The sequence below is a fragment of the Chelmon rostratus genome, chromosome 24, assembly GCF_017976325.1.
Source record: "Chelmon rostratus isolate fCheRos1 chromosome 24, fCheRos1.pri, whole genome shotgun sequence".
Lineage (NCBI taxonomy): Eukaryota > Metazoa > Chordata > Actinopteri > Chaetodontiformes > Chaetodontidae > Chelmon > Chelmon rostratus.
The window spans coordinates 12,416,959-12,436,870 of record NC_055681.1 but is presented as its reverse complement, the minus strand read 5'-3'; the positions used below and the strand labels follow the sequence as shown (position 1 = coordinate 12,436,870).

The 19,912-nt window shown below is 40.6% G+C and overlaps 1 protein-coding gene across 1 annotated transcript; it reads right to left on the bottom strand.

Moving 5' to 3' along the window:
* Positions 1-6,467: 6,467 nt before the first annotated feature.
* pspc1 (paraspeckle component 1) lies at positions 6,468-18,143 on the bottom strand. Its single transcript, XM_041966231.1, has 10 exons — positions 17,684-18,143; positions 17,029-17,178; positions 16,779-16,930; positions 15,856-15,951; positions 15,536-15,732; positions 15,131-15,215; positions 14,790-14,895; positions 11,183-11,240; positions 7,818-7,954; positions 6,468-7,321 (listed from the first exon to the last, which is right to left on the bottom strand). Exons 1-10 carry the CDS (start codon positions 18,062-18,064, stop codon positions 7,079-7,081), a joined length of 1,605 nt encoding a protein of 534 aa, XP_041822165.1. The 5' UTR covers positions 18,065-18,143; the 3' UTR covers positions 6,468-7,078.
* Positions 18,144-19,912: the final 1,769 nt, after the last annotated feature.

Sequence of the window (19,912 nt, the reverse complement as noted above, 5' to 3'; positions counted from 1 at the left end):
AAGCCTGTGTTATCAGTGTAGATGGACTCTAAGGAATCCTGGGAACATTTTCTACTCTAAAACAACTTATTTGGATCCTGCAGACGAACTTTATCAGATTATGGTTGAACAGTATGAGTGTGATGCTCACTGCGAGTACAGTAGCTCCAGGCTCTCCGTCAGTCTGAAGCCACATTATTAGATTCCTGTGTCTCTGGGAAACCGGCATGAATAGTACTGACTGCAATCTAGGCCATAAGGTTGTAATGTAGGGCACATTCAAACCTTAAATGAAGCCATTTTGCTTCAAGCAACTCCACAACAAGGCATCGTGTTTGATTTGCAGAGCAGGTATTGATTTTCCAAAGATGTAAAAACAAAAAAACAAACACATTCAGTGAATAATGTACTTTAGCTCTATAGTACATAGTGGATACAAGTAACCACGTGGCTGTTTGAAGGGAAGGAGCTTGCAAATTTGGCACATTTTCAAAAAGGAAAAATGACAATTGCCCCGAAATCGATTATCCTTCTAGAAACAGAAGTGGGCCACAAACTGGGCTAAAGAAGAACCAGGCCAGCAAGTGAAGAACAGAGACACACATATTCATTCCCCAAATTGGCCACAATCAGCCCCAGTTAAAAGTGGATCACTTCAATGATTACCTTCCCTTGTGTTGATAATGAACAGCCTTGGGCATGGCAAAGAAAAGCAAGGCGCCCCTCCTCGCTGTCTCCTGCTACAAACACACTTGTTCACCCTGAAAACACCGGTTTGCTATTGCGTCGCAGAGGTCGTCCAAATATTCCAAGTTCACATCTTCACATCTCGGCTATTTGTCACTTATATTCCGTCATCACGCCAAGAGCACAGTGAGTCTGAGATGAAATACCTATTGATTAAACGACAAGAACATAAGATGGATGGTTAGTTATCAAAAGGGATCAATATCCTTCACTAACAATGGCTGTTGCCCCAGATGCTTTGTATTTTATACCTTGTTTACGAACAAATACACAACAATAAAAGTTGTTCCCTCTTGTTCTGTGTCACTAATGGACCAAAATAAATAAAAAGTTCCTGCCACATTACAACAATTATCTTCGTACAGCAATTACAGGCATGACCCAATTAACAAGTTCAGTGTTTGAGGTCTGACTTTAATTGACTGCAACGGCATCTGATCTCATTTACAGTTTCAGGTTTAATGAGACAGGAAAAGATGATTTAACAGAACGTACTGTTCCAACAATCTCATCTCACATTTACAGATTGCATCACGGTGAGATTTCTATTTGCAAAAGGTCAAAATCAGAGGCCCAAACACCACTGTGGTTAAAGAAATCAACTTTTTTTAATGTAGATACAGCTTAAAATTTAACAACCCACCCATCACACATTGGTCAAACTGAAAATAATTTATGTGGCTGAAGAACTACATTGTATAAATATCAATAATGTCCTACTTCGCAAGGATCACCTGAACGCAGCACGATCCTCATGGTCAAACTGGACAAAATCAGCAGTGAAGCTAAGCTAGCGGAGCCCAGCGGAGGTGGAGCAGGTGTCTGGGCAGCGACCAAGATGGCCAGTAATGTTAAGTTAGTAACTCAACATAGTTAATAGTCAGCTCACTAAGATTATTGCCAAACAAATTAAGTTTATAGGCGTGTGCACAAAATGTGTGTTTCTAGTTTTTCTAGTTGATCGCACACGTAGCCCAACACTTCGCAGATAGCTAAGCTAACGCTAACTCAATGCCAAATCCGTTTTGCTCATTAGCTACACCAACTACGATGGGGTGTGTAAATGAAGCTAGCTAGCCAGTTTCAGGTAAATAGATTGTCTTTATGTGATGCAGGGTCAGCTGAAGTTAATAGTTGTCTTTTAATGCTCTTTTTTCTTCTTTTTTTCCTGCTAAAAGCTAGTTTAAAGGAGCGAAGAGTGGCGGCGGGTCATTGGATTGGTTAGCTAATTAGCCGTGGTGCTTCGCAGCAGTTGACATAGTTTTGGTCCCTTTGCTCCCTTTTTGTCAGATTTTTTTTTCTTTTTAATTATTCTTAAAATTATTTTCTGTCTTTTTCCTCTGAGTTACAAACTAACTTTTTCTTGGCGAGATGGAGACATTTGATGAGACAACTGTCTCTCTTACAAGGTTAATATAAACATATCTAGAATGATGGGCATCTGAAATTGTTTGCGATTTTTCTCTAACAAATGTTCTGTGTTCTGCTCTATTTTTTCACTCAGATCGTGGATGAACTCGGCTGAATTTTAGAGGCAGACACCAGGTCAAAGCCAGATGGGAAAGCTTTTGCCAAAACCCTCTGTCGTTTGGAGTGGGGAACAAGTCACTGAAGCCACCAACGGGTCTTGATAAATGTAAACATACTACAGTGTAGGGTCATTCCACCCGCCTTACACCTTCAGAAGAACTTGGGTTTTTTTCTGTGTATATTTTCTGACTATCTTCTATCTTTTCTACATATCTTTTGCATATTCAGTGAAGCCATGCTAAACTACTGCTATAATTCATTCATACTATGGGTATTTTGTGAGTTACAGTTCCTCAAAGTGCATTCAGTTTGTTCACTTCATTATTTTCTAGCATTTTTGAGCCCTTGTAACATCATTCACAATAGAGATAGCCACATGAAATTTTCATGGCTGAAAAACAAGCATTGGTATCCTGGATGTGTGAGATGTTTTCTGATGTAATTCATCAGAGAAAACTTTCAGGGGTCATATCAGCATTTAGGATAGGTGGTTCTGGCAGATGAAAGCTCTCATTTTTAGCTACATTTTGAGACCAGCCTCATGTCATAGTCATGATGCCCCTTGTGTCAAAATTATTTTCTAAAATAGACATTTTGACTCTTGTCTTATAGGTTTTAGCTTAAGATTGTGACACCAAGGATGGATGTAAAATTGATTTGGTTGCAGTTTTCAACAGAGCTCAAGTGAAAATTTCATGTGGCTATCTACTAGGAATAAAGTTCTGAGGGCTCATTCATGCTAGAAAACGTGAATAAAAATGGAATAAAATGGATATTCAACAAGTGCCTCCCACCAGACTCCCTTAGAATCAGTTGTTTTTTTTTCATACAGTATCTTTGCATATTTAATAAAGCCATGCAGAATTTTACATTCATCCTATGAGTTACAGGTCCTCTAAGTACATAGGTCCAAATTTTGCTTATTTTTTATTCACGTCATTTACACACACGCACACAGATACACTCTTGTTCTCTGACAGCATAGTTTTTCCATGATTACATACTTTGGGCTCTGCATAAAAGCAATATTCTCACAATGTGCACATTTCTGCCACTTTGGGCTATGTGTGGCAAATTGTGACCACTCACTCACTATTGGATGACTTGTGAGGGAGGTTTAGTGGGATGCATGTGTAGCATCACCAAATGTGATTGCTGCTCAGTCCCTGAGAAATATGTTGATGACTGAAAGTCTATTGTTGTTTTAATATTTTTGCGAACCAGGTATTGAATGTGTGATGGCATGATGTCAGAGTAAACATTCTGAAAGGCTACATGTAATCACATCTTTTTTTAATCAGCGTGACAACAGTGTTTGGTTAATGTCTGCTTGACCAAAAGGTCACAGTGCACTTTGTTCATTTTGGTTGAAAGCTGTTTATACATTTGTAGTGATCTGCTCACACAGGATTTGTTTAAATTAAAAAGCTTGTTAATATTTGTAGCAGCAACAGACTCAGAGTTGCCTGGTATGTAAATCATTCTGACTGTATTTTTCCCTGGGTTCATGTTAATAAAACCATGTTTTTAAGCACTATCATGTTTAGTTATTATATTTTATAATTTGTTAGTAAAAAAGACCTAGTTGAGTGATAATAGGTTTATTTTGCATTAACTAGGCTTAAATAAATTGCTTGAAATTAGGCCATTTTTGCAGTGCAACCATTTCCTGCATGTGATGGATGTCATTAGATGACGTGAGTGTGTCAGTAGTCATGGAAACAGAGGGACTTTTAAGCAAGGTGAGGAGCAGCAGGCCTTCCTGCGGTGGAGCAGCTGCTGACCAGTCTTCAGGTGTTGGAGTTGGTGGGAAAAAGTAAGTACAAGCTGATATTTTAATAACTAATGATGTAATGACACAATCAGAAATGTGCTTTATTTTGTAAATATTGTCTTTCTTGCTAACAATTATTTATTACTCCATCTCCTCCACCACCTGAGTAACTCTACCACGTCAGTACCTCCACCACCTGAGTAACTCCTTCACTTGAGAAGAACCTCAGGTGTTGGAGCTGGCGCAAAAAAGTAGGTACAAGCTCATATTAAAACACTAATGCTTTGATGATAAAATTAGAAATTTTTTGTCAATATTCTAACCATTATTTATTGCTTCATCCCCTTCTCCTCCACCACCTGAGCAGTACATTAGGTGTTGGAGTTTATGGAAAAAGTATGTAAAAGCTCATATTTTAATAGCAAATATTATGACACTTTCCAAAATGTATGCTGTTTTATAAATATTGTCTTTCTTTCTCACCATTGTTTATTGCTCCATCTCCTCCACCACCTGAGTAACTCCATCACTTGAGCAGTACCTCAGGTGTTGGAACAGGTGCAACAAAGTAAGTACAAGCTCATATTAAAACAACTAATAATTTAATGACAAAATTAGAAATGTGTTCTTTTTTGTCAGTGTTCTAACCATTATTTATTGCTCCATCTCCTTCTTCTCCACCACCTGAGCAATACCTCAGGTGGTGGAGTTGATTGGAAAAAGTACGTACAGGCTCATATTTTAAAAGCAAATAATATAATGACACATTCTGAAATATATGCTGTTTTTGCTGTCGGAACTGTGACTTTCCTGCAGCTGCGGCGCCCCCTGCTGTCCTTCCCAACGAATGAACCATGTGGTCGATCTGGAGTGAGGCTTTCTACAACCCCCAGGGGCATCCAGCCCAAGAACAAACCAATGGGTAACAGCACAAGTGTGTGAGCGTGTGCTTGTAGAACAGTGACGAAAGCACGTTTGTTTGTCTTGAAATGTTTGTTGTACATACATAATGTTTCAGTCTACTCATATATCTTTTAAAAGATTGACATGTATACACATACAGTTTTTTAAGGTTTTTGTCAGTATTGAATGAGAGCTCTAGACTCCTTAGAGGGTTTAAACATGAACAAACCTGTGTGTGTTTGGATTTACCTATTCCTTCACTGGAGGCAGGGGATAAACAGCACCTATAAGAGATGAGAAAGAAGACGATTCAAATATGACATAAATATATATATATATATCAAAATCTTTTCATCTATGGAGCCGTCATTTTGTCAATAGGATAAAAGTATATCTTCAAATTATGAAATTAGAGCATTACTTAGTGCATGCCTGATGATGTGAAGCTGTTCTTCTTAACCTACAAAAGCAACCTGTATCTGATTCACGACACTGTTACAGCATTTGCCACATGCACATGATACACACAGAAAGGATTATATAGAAATTATACTTCAAGAGAAATATGTAGAAGTACTGCGAGTGTGTTTGTGTTTGAATGCAAAGATTCAAGAGAGGAGAGAATGAAATGTATTTACCTGTTATAAAACTATTCATTAGATTCTGTGATACCTGGCCAGGGTTGATCATTTCACAGCACAGAGAGCCAGGACCACAGCCTGTTTCTTAACTGATGCTAACATGCACAGATGTGTCCTCCGTCCAGGTTTTTTCTTTCTTAGCAAAAGGCAACCCTCACCAGAAAACATCTGTTTAGGTTTTGAGTTTTAAAAAGTGTATGGCGCGCACACATGTGGTTTTGCAGGAGGAGGTTAGGTTTAAAGGTCCAGTGTGCAGGATTCAGGGGCGTCTTGTGGTGCGGTTGCAGACTCACGCTCCCTCCTTCCAAGCTTATCGGACAACCTACGGTGGCCATGAACCTCGCAAAAAAAATGCACAAGGCAGCCTCTTAAGTGTTCGTCCACACACAACTGTTCATATTTTCAGGTGATTGAAAACATACAGTTTAGAGGAGATTGTTAATCCAGTAACTTTAGTTCCAGCTTCCAGATTTTGTTGAGTGGGGCCATAGATATATACAGCATGCTCTGATAGGTAAATTACAAATAAAAGTACAAAGTTTAAACTAACTACTCTGGAGAGTCCAACATTCAAAATTATCAACAAAATTAATTGGAATTTGTCTTAGTGGGCTAAGAACACTCAGAGCACAGAGGAGTTATGTACACTCAACAAACAATCTGAACACTGTTTCTGCTCCTGTTTTTCATGAGCTGAAACAAAAAACCAAGACTTTTTCTGTGCACACACGAGGCTAATACATATGTCTTTAAATCCGTGTTATTGAGCACTTCTCCTTTGCCAAAAAGGAACCTGTCACAATAAAAGACCACTCTACAATGTGCAGTGCCCAACAGAGCGGCACAGACTGCGGTAAAGGCAGGTATAAGACACACCCAACACAATCTTTCCAATCACAAAGAGACATAACTTCTGACTAATGTTTTATTTCTCTTATCTTCACAAATACAGGCTGCAATGAGGCTCCAGAAACATTCGCTCACTACATGACTGAACATCTAATCAGCTACAGTAACAGTATGTTTAAAGGGACATCTACAAACTAAGGCATGTTTGACTGAATGTAGATATTAATACGATTGTTTACTTCCAGGAAAATCTTTTTGTTTAGTGGGTGTTGTTTTTTGTGTCAGTTTGAGAGGTCAGCATTCTTATTGTGGCTCTAATGAAAAACCAAACTGAACCACTGCCCTCGAGCAGCTTCGTGAAGAGTGTCCAAGACCACAGCAGCCATGGCAACTGAAGCTGTAGAAGCACAAAGGCCAAACTTCAGCACACACAAAAAGCACAAACTATTTCATTCAGAAAACACAGAGAAACATATGCAGTGAAAAATATTAAGTATAAACATTGCAGAAACGTGTAGGTACAAAGCATTTTCCTGTAGTTTCATCAGTCACAAGATAAGTCCCCTCAGTGACGGCTTGCGTTGCAGGGAACAGAAATGATGCCATGGGGCAGTAACAAAAGTCAATGAAAAGTCTCCATGATCACAGAGAACAGTTAGTATCTGCGGCGCTTGTTATTTGGCCCATCAAACACTCCCCCTACTGGACTCCCCCTGCCAAATCCTGGGGCTGGTCCAACCTGAGGGCCCAATGGCTGCTGTGGCTGATGCTGCTGCTGCTGCTGCTGCTGCTGATGCTGCGGTTGCTGCTGCGTTTGCTGCTGCTGCTGCTGCTGCTTTGGGGACTCCGCTTCTGGTCGGCCCCCCATTGGTCCACCCTGTGGGTATCTATCGTTCCGCTGTGGTAGCATGGGGTCAGCGGTTGGGGAATGGAGTGAAATTGAAATAACAGTTGGCGAGGGATCATGTTCAGGGGAAAAGAAAAAGTGATGGAGTTTTCAAAAGTCCATCGGTCGGGTTTAGTTTGATCCAAGTGTTGCCATCCGAGAATACCAGGAAGAGGAGCGAGCCAAGCAGACAAAGAAAGACAGAGGAATAAGACTATTAGTAATGGAAATGGATTTTCAAACTAGACAAGTCCTTCAAAACTTGATTTTTAATTTTTTTGCCCCATTTAAAAACAGTTACTCAAGGTCTGCACATAAATTCCAGCACCATCTATTTTAATTAGGAATTCCTAAGAAGCAAAATGATTGACTTTTATTTTGTTTTTTTTTTTTAAACAGTCTGAGGCAAAGTACTGTTTTTAGGCAATGCTCTCGCAGTATATTCTCTTCCATGTCGAAGACGGACTACTTAAGAGATGAGCTGAATTTATTCTTCCTGATACATTACCATGGCTCCATTCTCTGACATCAGCGGTGTCCCCATATTTGTCGCTCCCTCTGGGCCAATGGCTGCTCCCCTTCCACTCATGCCCATCATTTGACCCTGGTTACCACTGGGCCCCGGAGAGGCCTGGTTATAGCCATCTACACACAAAGCAATGGAGCGCTGGTTTGTCATTTGGTGGGGGGGCGTAACGCTCCCAGCGCCCCGCAAGAACTGTAGCTGAACGCTGGAACTAACCTCAGTGACTTCAACGTCTAAGTTAACGTTGGCTTTTGGTCAACAGCTAATGTCCGATGGGGACGGACATTTATAATTGGTTTGCTTCTCATTTAAAAAGCATCTTAACAGTACACTTATCAGTTTGAAGTAAGACCTTTACAAAGCAATTATAAAGTCAAACAATGCCCTCTTCATTCATTGGATCAATATAATACCAACACAACCAAGAACCAACGTTAATTTGAAGAGGTCAGCAGGAGGTATATTATACATTTCACAGGTAGAGCAGACAGAGGCAGCAGCTTGTGTAATTAACAGAATGAGAGGTTCTCACTTTGACACCTAAACTTTGAGGCCAAGTGCCAACGTCCACATCTTTTGTGAACTAAACCTGAGATTGCACATCATCTTGAGAGCAGTCAGAGCTGTTAGAAAACAACCTTGGACCATTTCAAACAGCAGTCAGACCTGCACAGACATCCAAGATTCAATCCTGAACAAGCACAGACCCAGACAACACAATCCTCCACCATCACACAGGTCTACGCACCATAGATGTGGGTGTAGGACAATAAAACACTGCTACATGTACAAGTGGATGATTGACTTGCTTGATTGCAACAGCCTGTAACCTGAACGGACAATGGAGGCAGGAAATCGATACCAAAAGTCTCTGGATGGGGAACTCATGTTGCGTTTAAATCGCATCTATGAGCAGCGGAGCGGGGAAAAAAACATTCACGTCGGCCTCCAACAACTTCTGTATCTGGTATGACTATGATGATAACACTAGGAGCTTGGAATAATGCACGAACAGTCCCAAGTCAGAGTAAAGGGTGTTTCTCTTTTCTTCCTGCACTAGTTACTAAATTACGTGAATCTTGCATTTCTCACTTGCTTTAAAAGCTAAATGAGTTGGATTTGTCAGTTGCAGTTCGTAAACACAACATTCAAAGCTGGCCCCACCTCCCCAGCTTGGAGCTCTTGAACGAGGTGGCTGTGTTTTATGTAGTCCCACCCTCACACCCTGCATGCTGTTATTGGCAGGGGGCTGCACACCCACTGCCCAAAGGTTAGCTGACAGAAATGTGCCAAGCAAAGCACAATAAGAAAATACAAGCAGACAGCAGGGACTCTGCAGATGTTGTTTTTTAGGAATGTCCTACTCATTCTGCCTTTCAGTTTCTGATTTCTAGTGGGTGAACAAGAGCCCTTTAACTGCACAGAAAAAACAAACTGCAGTGTATTTATGTAAAACTGATTGACTGAATGATTTAGTCAGCCAGCAATGAAAACAGACTTAATAAATCATGAAGTAGAGGAAGCATGTGATTTAAACGTCCACGAACAAAAACACCTTGTGTGGAGTGATGAGGAGACTGTTACCTTCCTCACATTAACACACGGAACAAGCTGAAATGTCACATCTCCATATTTTCCACAAAGTTTTAGGTGGTATGAGATTCAACAGGTGCTCTATCGATTACGTCATCTCACTGCATCGTCTTCTTCTGCAAACGGCTCCTAATATTCACAAAACAGCAGCACAATCATTTGCATTTGTTTTTCTTATGATTTTTTGGGAAATTCTCCTAAAATTTGCAAAAGGGTGGAAATTTAACAAACTACTATTTTCCACATGAATATGTACATTTACATGTTGAGCAGACACAAACTAAACTAAAAACAACTGCAGACAGAACGGCCAAGGCGAAAGATATGAGAAAATCAACCACATTTGAAATATCACACTTAAAAACAAATACTGCCACTAGGCAAAATGATGCAAACCCTGGTCCTGAATAACTGGATTGTTACTGGAGTTCATGTGTTCAATAAATAAAAATGAAAATGACACATAGCAGCTTTGTTTGTAGAGATGATGTGCAATCCTAGGTTATAATCTTTGTATGAACCTCGAACAATCTGTCCCACATCGTATATTCAAACTCACCCCGTGTCTAGACCGCAGGCCTGTTCTTCACTCGCGCATCTCGAGTAACAGAAACGCTCATTTTAATCAGCTGTCTGCACCGGCTCCGCTCAGGCTCACGAGTGTGACCGTGACCTTAATGTTAATTTAAGCTTCAATCACATTTTTTCCATCAAAAAGTGCAGAAACTTGAGGTTAAAAAGGCACCAAATAAATATGTTTATCTACATTTTGCAACGCGGTTCCAGTTTATAATCCCACAGACTCGCCCTTTACTTTTGCCCAGCAGCAGAGAAGACGGGGAACTTGCAGTTTTCTATTCATTTGCAAGCTGTGAATTACACTGTAGATTTACTGCCACCAGACAACTTCACAGCTCACCACCACCTGTCGCTCAGCCTCACAGTTACTGAGCTGATTGATGGAAAAATAGATCAGGATTACTCCCACATAGCAAAAGAAAACGGAGCAGAAGCTTTTGAGGCCAACACACTTCAACTGCGGTCTAGACATGCGGTCGGTCCCCGGCCCCTCATCCTCATCCAAAGTTCAATTTATGGAGTGCACATTTTCACTCCTGATCGAAGTCCACGGATGTTCGTTTTTACTTCTCGTCTTTAATTATTTCCTGCATTGATTCACTTAAAAATAATAAATACTGCTAAATAAGTGCAACGGCCCTCAGGGTGACATTTAGGGTCTGAAAATGTTCTATAAATATAAACTGAGAGGCCATGACAGCAAAGAAAGAGCATGTCTAAATTATGGATAGCGTTCCAACACATTTGGTTTCTGATCAGAAACACACACCATATTATTTAACTTTTATTTTTGTTTTTTGGGATCTGCAGAAAAGTGAGGATGAGAGCTCAGGGACCAAATATTTCTGAAACCATGAAACCCCCCCTCAGAACAACCCCGTTCAGTACAATGCATACTCTGTTAGCATAAACATTATGTTGTCATGTAGTGTATTATAGTGTTTTCACCTTTGCATTGCGTCCCAAATGAGTCAATTTTACACCCAAAAAGGTGCCAAAATATACTGAAGAATTATTTAATGCAATCTAAAAAAATGTGATTACATTGAAAAGGAGCCACTTGGGATGCAAGACAAATAATGGTGTCAGAGGACACTGAGGCAGTCATAATTCACGTACACTCGTCACTTTCTCTGGTTTTGTGTCAACCAGTCTTTGCACAATCATGCCCGTACCTCCCATATTAATGGCTCCACGAGGGCCCAGCTCACCCACTCTCATTTCCTGTTCTCTCTGAAAGAAGTGAAGAAGAGCCTTCAGATCAAAACTCAGCTAAAGTACAAATCTTTAGCAGATAGTAAAAAAGTACTGACTTTCAACAATAAACTGGTGACAGCTGCATAACCTGCCCATAGCTCTGCAGGAATGTAGCTATTTTTCTTTATTAATGATGGAGGAGGTTAAATTGAGCTTTAGCTTCAATGCTTCCTCACCTCTATTCTAACTCTGGAAAGATAGGAAGTTTTCTTTCCATCCTCCCGCTTGTCTGTAGATTTATTGGTCACAGACGAGCTTATTGTAATCACAGGGCAAATCTCATTTGCACAGTACGCCTACATTAAGTTAAATTGGTTGCAACTGGGCATATCTGAGTTCAAAGCATTTATTTTGTCAGCTTACTACGTTATCACATTCGCACAGGGCACTGACACACCAAGCCAACCTAGGAATTTGCAATAATAAAGTTAAACACTATCTCTCACAATAAGACAATTCAGTACACATTTCACGCACACACACAATCTTGCAAACACACAACGTGAATGAAATTCAACAGTGATGGATTAAAGCAACAAAAATGTGTTAATTCATCGTATCACAAATGTAGACATTTTCACCATTTTATCACAAATAACAGTGGAGAAATGCAGCTGTATGTAAATGTATTTATGCTCCGCTACAGCAACAGACAGAATTTGTCCCACAAACACAGTGAACTTCTGGAAAATTGTATGGGAAAATATGTTAAATTACTGTAAATACTGTGATACTCAACCTTTGTTTTCTTGTGTACTTACCTGAAAAATGGTCAATGTGTTGCATTTATAATACAATAAGTAGCAAAGTGAATGAAACCATATCATTGCTGCACGAATATCAGCGGATGGCAGCTTCAGATCTGTGTATAATCCGATTGAAACGCGGTGCCTGAGCTGCAGTTACTTGAAGCACAAGATGGCAGCAGATACCAGCAGATACCTCCCAGCAAACAAAAGCACAAACTAGAAATGCACCAGTAGGAAAGCAAATCATAAGTTGAGAAGTTACGAGTTTAATATTACACCACACAGAGTTTATTATGTGGATAAATATGCTTTCTTGTTATGATACTGAAGCAGGTGAATAGAAGCCAATGTGGAGTTCAGACTAATACTATTAAGGAGGAGTATTACTTGTACTCATTAGTATGGTAGTATCAGTCCACACCAACTATATGACACAACACACATGCCCCCCCCCCTGCACCAAGTTTAAAATAAACACAACACAAATTAAACTTCTCACACATCCTCCTGAAAACTACATGTGTGCATTGCTAAGACTAACTGTTGGTGTTATTTGACATTAGTCGTAATGAACTGGACAGTTCTGAGAGTGTGTGTAAAGATGCAGCCTCCAACTGGATCTCTAAACAGAGCAAAGGATCTGAAGAGAAAAGTTAAAACACAGAAAAGAACAACATATCATACCAACAGATGCCGACAGTTAAGACCCTAGAATCCACTCAGATTTTGTTTATGATCAAACTAAACCCCTTAAACTGTGCAGATTACATAATGGCTCTTGTTGGCGTTGTTTGTCATCACTGTAAATCCACCTGCATGAATTAGCACTTGAAAACACATCCTTTTTTCTTTTTTCTGCAAACCTGCTAATTGCTACTGACGCACTGACTTTAAACGTTGCAATCAGGTGTGTTTGTGTTCAGACTGAAAAGATTTATTTGGGCAGCCAATCCAAACACACTCATGAAGACCATGTGTTCCCTAAGATGACCCTCACTGTCATTCTCCCACGTGCATGCGAAACCTACATTTGAAAAATTCTCAACCTGTTGGGAAACACTAGTGTTAGATTGTTTATATTTTTAACGCGACAGCAAAACTACACACTCTCCTCCATATATGTTACCTCCATCAATTCTATGTCTATTCTATGAATATCTGTTGGACTGTTTCTATTCATATATATTGAACCATGTTCCTGTCTTTTACATCATGTTTATTTCTCATCAAAATGAACAGATAAAAGGTGGTAATCCACACCGTCTGTACAACCTACTCTGTCTGACTTTTGAGTTTTCAGTTCGCCACATAGCATGGTATTAAAAATAAAATGCAAAAATAATAAAATGTAGGCTAATTCAAAATGTTTCATTCATTTTAACATAATGCTTGAATTGTTTGGATGCTTACTATAGAAAAATGTACTTGCAACCAGCAATAAGTGGTTTGCTATAGGCTAATCTTTATTCTTTGTATTTTCACACAGTGTGCTTCACTTTTACAGCAGAGAAGGATTTGAGCATCTGAGGTGCAAGCCCTGAGTTTGGCAAATGAAATGGTGTGTAATGCACATTAGGCTGGAGTTGCTGGAGTGTGAAAATCCCCAGAACAAACAAAGAGCGGGGCAGAGCTGCTGTCATTACTCTAAATTCTAATATAGATATCTTGGCTCACAGATGCAGATGAGGCAGTAACGCTTGGTTTCTCCTGTGGGTAGTAAGCCATTAGCCAGACATGTCGACTTTGGAGCAAATAAAGACAAAGATTCATCCATTCTGCACACATCTGTTCTTGTGTTTTAGGTTTTAGAAAGACTACCACAAAAGATGCCACTATCCAAACTAGAGCCTCATGCACACCAATTTAACATGTAAAGAGTTTCAAAGCTTTACAGGCCTGATGGTGCCTAGTTACAGTTACGAAGCTGTGATTGGACAGTTGCTGTTCGGGGGAGGGGTTTAGCGAAGGGTCAATTACTACCACTGTTTTCAAGTTTTTAAGTCATCGGCTAAATCCAACAGCATAAGCCTCAAAGAGGCAGTAGTGCTGAGTTTTACTACATTGTGTCAAACGGTCTGAAACAATTCTCAAGCTCATTGAGACGGATAAACATGACGTTTTAAAAGATGTTGAAAGACAAGGATCATGGAAGGAAGAGACAGTGGAGAAACAAAAAGTTAAGCACTGTTCTTATGACTAATTTCTTATTTAACTCACAGATAATAGTAATAGCATATTGAGCAAAAATGACATAACTGAAACAACTGTATAACTGTAGTTAGTGTGGGTGTTTGTCCTCTCATGTCTAGTTTGACACAGTGAACCACAGTATTACAGTGATGTGTTACCATGGCAGCCTAACTCTTACTATTAAAATAAAGGAAAGTCTTTACAAACAAACAGATGGAAAATATTGTCTCTATCGACATGACTGAAAGCTGCTAAAAAAAACTATGAGAAAACAACAAATCCCTGCATAGCAACACAATTCAGTTGATGTGCTGCTCAAATGCAAAAGAGTGAAACTGCCACTGTAGAAGTGTACAACAGTGATGCTCAAAGTAGAGAGAAAGGCTGGATATGTATTTGGAGAATAACAAATTAACCAAACAAATTCTGGGGATTCTTTGATGGGTATAATTCTTGATTGAAGGTGTGTGTATGAAAATATAAGATATACCAAAAGTGCCAATGTAACTGGACAAGTTTTAGTGTATTTGTGAGTGTGTTTGACTGTGTATGTATTTGTGTATGTATGTATTCCAGCTGTACTCACATTGTCCAGGTAGTTCGGTTTGAAGCCATCTGGGTGGCGTCTCAGGTCCTCCTGTTCTCTGTGTCTCATCATCTCCTCCTCTCTCCTCCTCCTCTCTTCTTCATGCCTACAGCCAGAGACAGTACAGAGAGAAATTATTCACTATTAAATGAATAATGGCAAAATCAATGATGTAACAGAAACAACTATATGAAAATGACTAAACTATTTGACAAAATGAGCTTAAAATGGACTGATCTGCATCTGAATTAAACTGAAACAGAATAATTAGCATTAGTGAATATATGTAATTTGTTCTCTCGCACTCCTTGCTGTTGATTTGCACGAGAGAGGAAACACACCTCATCTCAATCTGCTTTCGTCGCTGCAGCTCCTGGTTGCGGAGCTCCTCCAGTCTCCTCAGCTCCTCCTGACGTCTCATCAGATCTGGAAGAATTGGGGGGGACACAACATTTATTTGCCTTAACAAAAGTGTGAAACAGGCCTTTTACTTTAGACAAGCTAATATTGAGTGGCAGGTTTTATCCACATGAATAGTAGGTAGATTTAGGAGGGCTGTACCAAACAGTTCAAAGCTTCATTCATTCACTGACATTCAAATTTATAGTGTGAGTATTTTGCAGAGTGTTGTGTGGGGAGTGACAGACACAGGCAGACAGCCTCTGAGAGCTGGGGAGCTCTGCACACATAGAGGCTGGTATTAAAACAGCAGCCTAAAGGAGGACACTTGAAGCTACAGGCCCTACCTTGTCTCATTAACATGAGCTGATGTTCGTGTTTCGCTGACTCCAGCTCAGCCTCCAGTTTCTCTTTGGCCTCTCTAATGTTCTTGTCCACCTGCTCTCTTTGCTGTTTCTCCATCTCATGAAGAGCTTTCCAGCGAGAAGAGTATTCAAACTCGAATGTCCCGGGCTGAGCAAAATGTGGCAGCTGCTCTCGCTCCCTGAAGGGGGGAATAAATAAAACAATAAGTTACAACTTTAGTTGTTTATTGACACTGAACAATACACCATACGATACACCAACAAAAAAGACTCAGACTGAGCACGCTCTTAAAACAACTTACTTATGGTACTTTGGAATCTTCTGCAGCAATTTTTCAGGCAGTCCATCCTCATCATCAAAGTGGTCCGAAGGCTCCACAATGGCTGGACAAGGTGTGCTGAGGGAAGATTCGATAAATTAAAACCGCGTGTGATATTACAAGAAAGCAACGGTCACTGGTGCATTAGAAATAGACTTATTGATGAAAGACAAATGGGACTGACATATCAGAGAGATCTGTGAATCTGGTAGCCTCCCTTTGGAAACCTGAAGCTGGCTAGCAGTAGTAGTTGTCTTATGTTTCTCACTGTCTAATCCATATTCCTTGTGGAAAGCTCTGTGTATATGGTGCAATAGAAACCATAAAAGGAGAAGTGAGTTTAGTGAAACAGGCAAATTGTGCCAGATTTATTCAATATACCTCACCATCATCACATGGTCAACTTTTAATGTTATTATTGACATGTATGTGTGTTTCTTAGCTGAAATATTCCCCTATTTTATAAAAGGAACTGACAACATTACACAATGTTAGTCATGACTGTACAACGTGTTGGCAAGACATAAATGATAAATCGCGATAGCATCACAACCACGCAAGATCCAGTCAGGAATGCTATAATGACTGCTGAGTACTCATGGATTGGACGTGGTCTTTAGTTTAATGCAGCATTTTGTCTGAATGCCTGGTAATTAGTTTTTTCAGCTGGTGCATGATGAGTAGATCAAGACTGAAACTTCATTTTGAGGAAAAACTCTCTTAATATCAGTTTAGAGTACAAAGATGGGACGGCTTCAATAATCTGACAGGCAAGCAGATTTTTGCTGCAGCTTTAAAGGAAATCACTACTTCACAATGTCTAACATTATGCAACAAACACACAACCTTCACCAACTCTTTCTCTGTGTTCACCCCTCCAAACCACTTCATCCCACACTCCTTACGTGGTCAGCAGCAGCGCTCCCTCCGTGCAGCGCTCCAGGGCTTTACGTGCAGCTGCTTTGTTTGCAAACTCCACAACTCCTCTCCCAGTGGGACGACCGCGGTCATCTGTCACGACAATAGCCCGTTCCACCGGCCCAAACTGAGAAAAGGCCTGATGGTGGAAGGCGGTTTTCAGGTTAGATATCACTGCATAGAGACAAGCAGGTCAGCAGAGCATGTCTGAGACTTTACAGCTCTTGTCCAGTTTACCTGTTCCAGCAGCTCATTTGTAACCACAGGCAACAGGTTGCGCACTGTGAGCGCAGCACCATGTGTGGCAAAGCGAATCCTCATCGGTCTGTTATTCAAAATAGTCCCATCCAGCTCAGCTTTAGCAATCTCTGCTAACGTCCGAGTTTCCTAAAAGACAAGGGGTGATGAGGAAAAGCATGATGAGAGCCAGGCATTATCTTCACTTAGAGCTAATTGGCAGTCCACGACTTGCACCTGTGTATACAACCTTGCACCACTGTCTCCATGGTGACTGATGAAAGAGTGTCACATATGCTCCAACCAAACATTTCTGTATTATTTGCTATATAACGTGTAGAAGCAACTACACTGCAATGTAGTAATAATACATATAAACATATAAATCTGCATAACATGGCTTTGGCCCAATTAACCAACTCTATACGTACGTACATGAAATAATATGTAACTATTAAATGTAAGAAACTGTAAGATATAAATGGGGTGTCAAGGCAACCTGCACCTTGTGCTAATGCTAACCCAGGAGTTAGCTCCTCTTAGCAACGACATTTCGGTTAACACACAACAGATATAATGAAGTTTAACACGTTGAAAACACACTCACAGCAGCACAGTTACCAACCAATACGCAGAAGTTTGTAACGTTACATACCAAGCGAATGAAGCCGAAGCCCCGCTCTCTGTTGATGAAGACCTCGTTAACGTTCCCATATTTAGCAAACATGTTCTTGAACTCCTCTTCGGGGATATCCAACGGGAGGTTCCCGACAAACAGCCGTGAGCGTTGGGTGAACGTCTTCTCTCCGGGCTTCCGAAAACTCGTGATATCCAGAGTCATTTCTGCCGGCCCTTCGTCGATTCCTTCCCCGACTCCTTCCGCCTGTTCGGCCGCGGGGGACTCCTGTGGCTGCGGCGCTGGGCTGTCTTTGTTCGCCGGTGACTGCTCCGGGGCCGGGGAGTCGGTCCCGTGTTTCGCCGGCTGAGAAGAATTGCTGTTCGGCACGCTCGCTTGTTGCATATTTCGGTTGGCCATGCCCGGACAAACTAATTAATGTAACGTTATCTAAATTAAACTAACTTTGCGGAAAAGCGCTGTGATCCTGTGTTGACAGCACACACCTCCTGATTTCAAAGATGGCGACAGTTGCGCGCGCAGCCTTCCATCCGGATTGAGGCAGGGGCGGAAAAAAATCTGGACACCAGCTGGGGTCTCTGCGACCCCCCTCCAGCTGCTAGATAAATCAGCATCAACGTCCACCCCTCCACACATTCAATCAAATCATGGCTCCAAATTATTTTAATGAGCAATCTTTTTTTCGTTAGATTAATCACTTTTGTCAATAAAATGTCAGAAAATAGAAAAATCACAACACAAGCACAAAGAACTTCTATTTACAGTTATATAAAACCGACGAAAGGCAGCAGATCCGCACGTTCGAGAGGCTTGAAACTGAAAAAAATCAATCAAAATAAAGCGCTTCAGAGAAGTCTTTCAGCTAGGTAGCTGCTTGGTTCATGGACTCATTGATTAATCGGCTAATCATTTCATTAGTAAATCCACCTATTTTACTACTAGTTATAACAGTAACAGTTTTTATTCATAAAGCCCAAAATCACAGATTTGGCTCAAAGGACATTACAATCTGTCAAAGTTATGCCATCCTCTATCCTTAGATCCTTGGTTCAAGCTTAGGAAAACCTCTCCAAATAGCAGAGTGGGGTATTCTCCTCCAGAGTGGACAGACCAGGCAATAGACATTGTATGAACAAGTAACATGTCTGGAGACAAATAGCAAAATAAGATAAATCAGTTGCAAACTGGGATCCGAGAACATGTCAAGCAACCTCCAGGTGCCGCAGTGAGGCAAACCGCAGTGCACTGCATCTCACACATGTCTTTTGTGGCCAGATTTTGTCATTCGATCAGAGTGCTGGTTTGTAAGGTGCTGCTGAAGGCCTTTTCCATGACGGACCGGCCATCTGTCTAGATATAATGGCACATCTGTGTGCATATGCTACTCAAATTCCTCTGTTTGACAAGGGTCTGAAGGGTTGCTGTCTTCCTCCTCGCTATCCTGTCAGGGATCCCATATCCAGACGGGTCAGAGGGCTGCTGCCTGTCACTGATGAGTCTAAGTATGTGTCTGCTCACATAGGCGGCATACCATACCATGTTGTGTTTCATGCAAGGAATGTGAAAAAGCGAGCCGTTTGTAGGGCATGCATAGTTTTGGAGGGACTTGTTGTAATTTGCCTGCAGCAATAATGAACGCTCATTATAGTGCAGAGAAGGTTTACTGTTTGATCTCTTTTGATCCGGAGCCCTTAAGCATTCATTTTACATATGGTGCACTGATCTTGGTCTTAATGAAATTTATGTTGGGTAAACATGCATTGGTTGCACATGGCCTTGATGTTGTGTGTTGTGGAAGCAAATTGCGAGCTCCTGATGGCTGCAATGTGAAGCAGCACATTATCCTACAGGTCAGGGACACTTTGCACTTTTCACTGTTTTTATTTGATCTTTAATCAATTGAACATGTTGAATGTATGTACACACACTCAAGTCAGTCATTCCAAAGTTAGACAGGCAGTCACTTCCTTCATCCACATCTTTATAAATTACTTTTAATGTTTTTGTCCGTCAGTGTGGAGTAAGTGCACTGCATCAAATCACAGAAACATATCTCCTGTCATGCAAAATAAAGCCCCCTGTGAGTGTTATATTATTATGTATCATGTTCATGAATGTGTAAGAAGCACTTTCATGTTATAGCTCATAGAGGTGGAGCTAATTTTAAGAACTTCATATATGTGATTTGTTCTTTCTTGGGGGGGTCATAACCTTAACCCCTAACCCTGTAGTAAAAAATATATGTGT

Bases quoted from the DNA above. Each gene is read 5' to 3' on its own strand.
- pspc1 (XM_041966231.1), bottom strand. From the start codon at position 18,064: ATGGCCAACCGAAATATGCAACAAGCGAGCGTGCCGAACAGCAATTCT. The intron at 16,931-17,028 runs GTAAACTGGACA...TTCCACCATCAG, and splicing joins CAAATGAGCTGCTGGAACAG to GCCTTTTCTCAGTTTGGGCC. The intron at 15,952-16,778 runs GTAAGGAGTGTG...ATCTTCCCTCAG, and splicing joins GGAGCGCTGCTGCTGACCAC to CACACCTTGTCCAGCCATTG.